The 5,758-nt window shown below is 39.7% G+C and overlaps 1 protein-coding gene across 1 annotated transcript in view; it reads left to right on the top strand.

Moving 5' to 3' along the window:
- The window catches only part of LOC149113942 (uncharacterized), an 8,809-nt gene extending 5,900 nt beyond the window's left edge, over positions 1 to 2,909 (top strand). Inside the window, exons 4-5 of the mRNA XM_089286583.1 lie at positions 278 to 530; positions 1,171 to 2,909. Coding sequence (XP_089142709.1) covers positions 303 to 530; positions 1,171 to 1,371 — 429 coding nt within the window. The 5' untranslated portion in view covers positions 278 to 302 and the 3' untranslated portion in view covers positions 1,372 to 2,909. The remainder of the gene's footprint in view (positions 1 to 277; positions 531 to 1,170) is intronic.
- Positions 2,910 to 5,758: the final 2,849 nt, after the last annotated feature.

A 5,758-nucleotide genomic window follows, 5' to 3' on the forward strand; every position in this document is an offset into this window, starting at 1 on the left:
GGTTTTGGTCTGTTCGTTTTTTGTAATTTTTGTTGTTTGGGGGGTTTTGTTTTCGTAACGTCTACAGCACACTTGGAGGGAAAAAACCAAAATTTGAAGCGCAAAAATTTCTTCCCCTCTCTCCACTCCCCCCATAATACCCCACTCCTCCCGATGATGGCCTCTCTTCCCTCCCCCTCCCCGATATTTGCCGTCCTCGAAAATAAGTCCATCAAATACGCCTTATGAATAAATATAAGTTCAGAGCTAATTATCAAAATTTTGTGGTATTTTACAGGCACAGCAGCTCTTCGCAAGCCCCTATGCTTTATGGAACTGATGGCGACTCCAGAGCAATTGGGTTTCCTCCTACCTCTCCATTACACACTCGTGGTGCGACTTTTTCACCGTACGCTTGCTTTCTTCCTCGTTCTCCTTTTATTACCGGCTATCGTCCGAGAGACGAAAGGCTTCTGTCGAGTAATAATGCAAGGAAACAGGCCCAGTGTCCCGTATGCTACAAAACATTTTCTAAATTTGGATCGATAAAGGTATGTTCAAAGGAAACTATATTCAAATCGTATCAAACTCAAGCAGGGCCAGGGGCGGATCTAAATAAGGGGAGGGTGCAGAGGGTGCGCACCCCTCTCCCCCCCCCCCCCCTGAGATGAAACCTTCTTCTCTCGTATTCGCTTTTAAAATTTGTTTGCCTTACCAATCAATTACGCAGTCAATTTTTGTAGTTCTTCTCTACTTTTGAGTTGGAGTTATAACAAAACACTTAATAACTGGCCCCACGGGAAACAGTGAGTTTTGGAAACAAAACAAAACTCATTGTTTCCCTTGGGGCCAGAAGTGCTTCAGTGGCGGATCCAGACCTTAAGCTATTAAAGGGGGGAGGGGTGGTTTTGTTTTGCTTGCCCTGCCAGCTTTTCTTCCTTCTGTGATTTTTTCTTTTTCTACCCGAAATAACGCGGGGGGGAGGGGAGGGGGTGGGACGGGCGCTCCGGGCCCTCCCCTAGATCCGCCATTGCGGGCTTATTATTCACCAAAAAGTTAAACTTTTCGGGTGTTTTACTAATAGTTTTGCATGAGAGGTGACAGTGGAGATTAACTCGTTAGTTGACTAACTATAGTTACTGTTTTTATTTAGTTTTTTTTTTATTCTAAATGTCCTTTTTTTTCTATCAGGTTCACATGCGAATCCAAACGGGTGAGAAACCATTTCATTGCCGTTTTTGTCTCAAGGGTTTTACTCAAAGCGGAAACCTTAAAACACACGAGCGAATTCACACTGGCGAAAAACCTTATCGGTGTCAGAACTGTGGCAAACGTTTTATTCAGTCTTGCGCTCTTAAAAAACACCTGAAGACTCACTTTAACCGAGCCTGAAAACTTCCAAGAATGTGGTTAGCCTAGAAAACTAATATTTGTGCTTAGGGATAAAAGTAAATCGTTGTTTAAACACCTTAGCTTAGTCACGGTACTGATTTTGAGTTAAGAAATATAAGGAGTAATGTTATTCGACGTTTCGATTTATCCAACATCATTATCAAGAATAAAAATCGTTGAATGTCAAAGTTGTTAAAAGAGTTGAGTTATGAATATCATTAGGCGGCATTCTTTCCTGTGTGCGTGACAATTATTCTAGTGGAATAGCCTCGCGAATCGAGTCCGATTGCACGTTCAATGATGGTTTGAGATCTTGTATTAATGCCTATAGGAAGAAAATTTAACCATGGATATCATTATTTCATGGACAGTGCCTAAGTCATAATTTTTTTCGGGCTACGACCCTGGTAAAACTAAGCTGGTAGAACTAGAATTAATAGGATAATGTCACTTCATTGCATCGTTACTTCCTAGTAGCGTTACAGCTTCGTTCCCAGGGCCTTTTCCCTTGCTTTGTGAAAAGGCCCTGGGAACGAGGTTGGTACTGTTCTTAACATTGCCCCAAGTCCGCTTGTATTACTGGTATTAAATTAATTTGTACGCCTGGGTGAAAAGGAAGTGCAGTTTCTTGCATTTCTTTAATGTTCTAAACTCTAGCAATCTAAAGCTGTATCCACAAAGGACGGTGTATAATTTATATTCCTGCACCCGTAGATTACATTAGATCTTGAATTAGCCATATGCCGATTTTCTTTCAAATATTATCTCCTCAGTTTTATTTCACTATAAATACAGCAGGGAGGGTACATTTTTAACTAATTATTTCAGAACGTGCAAGCTTTTGCACGGGATAACAAGCCGTCCAAACAAATATTGTGGTAAACATTTTTACTAATAAAGTTAACCGCTTGCTCGAAACTGTACTTAGAATATGGACTCAGGGTCGCCTTTGCCAAGAATTTACTGCTATCATTATTATTATTATTATTATTTTTAAGATTCGTACAAGTACAGGTGCTTAACAATAGGACATAAGTCCCCTATTCGCCAAGTACGGATTTAATGCGTTGGTTAGTGAGACAGACTGCATGTTCATAACGTAAGCCTATGTTAGCTTAGGTTGTAGTATTAAGAGAAGGAATTACCCTGTTTGTTGGTGACACATTTGAGGGCCTCCCGGGGGTTTGGCATGTTCCCTCGATCCTTTGAAAATGTCACTTTTTTTCTTTTTATCCCTAAAAATAAATTCTACTGTTCCCTAAAATTTTTTTATCAAAGTTCTCTTTAATACTAGGGATATCCCTTTTTGCCTTGAAGTAAATACTCATGTTCCCTTGTTCCCCCAAATCCCTGGGAGGCCTTCACATTTGTAAAATAGGCAAACGAAACAGTGCATATTTTAAGAGCAACGGTAGTCGTTGCTAAGAAAGCCGTGGAGTCGGTATTTGATTTTATGTTGTAATTGATATTGTGTGACTGAAAGCTAAACTTGAAATAAACTGATACAGTTGGTCACTGGATTGACTGGAATCGAAAAATGTGCTCAGTGGTTAAATGGCTCTGTTTTGTCTTTATTGGAAAAAAAAAACGTTTCTAAAGATAAATAGTCTAATTGCGTCATGTGTAGGCATTTTTCAATAGAATGGTGTTTAAAGAAATTATATTGATTACAGTACGAAGACCTAAATTCAGAAAATTTCAATATTTTACATGTACACCGACTCCTAACCACGATTTTGAAACATTAGTTAAATGTCTTCCAATTTCTCAGCTAACTGAACAAGTAAGCTGATTATTGTCAGTTTGTGTTTATTGCATAGTTAGTATGTAGCTAGCTTTCCCTGACTCTGTTTGGATCTCTTCAAACGTTGAGTTAAATGATTTCACAGCGAAAAGACAATCAGTTTTCACTAGCTTTCACTGCATCCCTAGTGTTCTTTGGTCCTTGTTTTCATAACATGGCACAATGATTATGTATTTACAATGCGAAAGAATTGTGGTTTTCATCTGAGAACGAATGAATAAACGTACAACTATCTATCTCTACATGAAAACTCTCGCAAAGATCTCTTTGTTTCTCTAGCCAAAGATTAAAGAAGATTAGTCTTACGCTTAGGTAACGAAGCGTTCTTGAAAGATAGCCATTGCCTTTTCATACATGAATGCACCGGGACATCCCACAGGCTGCAGTGATTTAATCTGTATTAGTATAAATCTACTAGCGTTCTATCACGAATGCCGTTCTCTGATTGGCTACGCTACTCACTATCTATTCTGTGATAGATAGTGAGTAGCATAGCAGTGTTTCCTTGTTAACAAAATGACGGCCACTTCTTGGCGTTTTCGAAGTGTGTGAGAAGGATTTAGATAAAGTTTTGAACGACTAGTAGATTTATACTGAAACAATTAGATTATTCGCTTTCGATTTCTATGCGTGATAGTTGACTCGAACTGCGCCCTCGTCAACTATCACGCGATAGAAATCTCGAGCTCTAATTGGTTATTAGTAGAAGTCTACTAGTATACTAATGCAAATGTTGTAATCTGATTGGCTGAGCCATTGAACACTATCAGCCATTAGTGTGCAGTGGTTGGAGGTCGTCTAGGAAATGACGACATTTTTTTCTTTCTTCCGAAGTTTTAGAGGAAAATTTCGATGCAAATGGATAATTAAATTCCCGAGAAGTCTAAACGAAGGACATTTACGGTTTCTTGACTTTTAAAAAAGGTGAAATTATTGAAAAAACTGATGCGCGAGCACACAACTTCAATTTTAAATGATAAGTCAATCCGAGCGATCTTTTTTAGGCGCAAAGTTTAATAATACGTCAAGAAAATAATTGGAAACCGTTATTTGAAGTAAATTTTAGTAAGAATTCTACTAAAACAGTTAGATAGTTGATTGTATTTATAAGAAAGCAATTCGATAGAAACATGGGAAGTGTGTTGCATTTCTCCAGTAATATAAAACAAAACTGATTAACACTCACTTGTTCAACTGAGTATTTATTGAACACGGTACGGTTTCTACCCTTCCCATATCCCCTGGTGCAACCCAACCGCTGACCGCAGAGCCGGAGAAACTCTAGGCTCAGGATTGTGTCGAGCAACGTGCGCGTGGAGTTATGGGCCTGTTCCGCCCCCGGCTAGCCATCAAGCACCACTCTTTTTGTTACCAGCCAAATGCAGCGTCCCCTGGGGATGAAGCAGGAACGAATCACTATTGCTGTTTTCTCTCGCATTTGCTTTTATTGCTGCAGTAACGGAGATAATACTTTGTTTAGATCTCTGCATATTTTAAAGATTACGCAAAAAAAAAAAATAAAATAAATAAGACCGGAGGCCGATACGATGATACAAACTTAGTAACCACGTTCTCGTAAGCGAGTGTTTTATAGCGAGATAACGCTCTCGTCATAATAAAACGAAATGATTAAACGACGCCATAGCAGTAACTCTTGTTCTTTTGGCTAGGCGGCTACAAATTATGCCAATCCCACCATTGAGCATAAAGATATAACTAACGATTTGCAGAGGCTGAGCGACAAGTCCCACAACAATGTAAGTTGTTAGAGGAGTTACGGTCGTTTGCTTTTCACTCCCACTATTCGCACCAGTCCTTTACTAAGCGAGTATAAATAAGAGCTGTGCGTCTCATTTCAGCCCAGTTCGTGTAAGAATCCTTCGCTTCGTAACCTCACGTGTTATGTACCCTACGCCGGATTATCAAGTTCTCGTCCGTGCTGCTTGCACAGCTCCTGATTCCTTCAACTGAACTAAACGCGCACAGCAGATCCAGTTTATGGAAACCCAAATCCGGCACCCTCGCTGGTACAACAGAATTCGAACTTTTTCTTGTGGTTTGTTCATGTTGCTTTTAGTCGTTATTATTCCGTAATGTCCCATATTCCGTTGCCTGGCTTTTATGTTTCCCTTCCCGTACACGCCCTTTTAAGAATTTTCACGCTTTTACTGTGAAGTTGCAGAACTGTTTATTATTTTATGCTTGCTTTGCCTCACAAACGCCGGGTTTGTGCAGTGCCTTTCCCTCGACTCCTTTCAAGTTTGCAGGTTTTGTTATATTCGGGATGTTTTTGTATGCGTGTAATGCTTTTCCCTCAACTCCCTTTATTTTGCACGCTTTTTTATCGTGATTCAGTATTGTTCTTGAAGTTGTATGCGTGCTTTGCCTTACAAACATCGGGTTTGTGCAGAGCTATTCCCTCAACTCCCTTTGATTTGCACGCTTTCTTATTTTCAGTAATGTTCTTGCATGCGTGCTTTGCCTCAAAAACATCGGGTTTGTTCAGTGCTATTCCCTCGGCTCTCTTTAGTTTGCACGCCTTCTTATATTTAGTAATGTTCTTGTATGCATGCTTTGCCTCAC

The sequence above is a fragment of the Orbicella faveolata genome, unplaced genomic scaffold, assembly GCF_042242905.1.
Source record: "Orbicella faveolata isolate gen_17 unplaced genomic scaffold, um_ofav_v1 contig_14, whole genome shotgun sequence".
NCBI classification, from domain to species: domain Eukaryota; kingdom Metazoa; phylum Cnidaria; class Anthozoa; order Scleractinia; family Merulinidae; genus Orbicella; species Orbicella faveolata.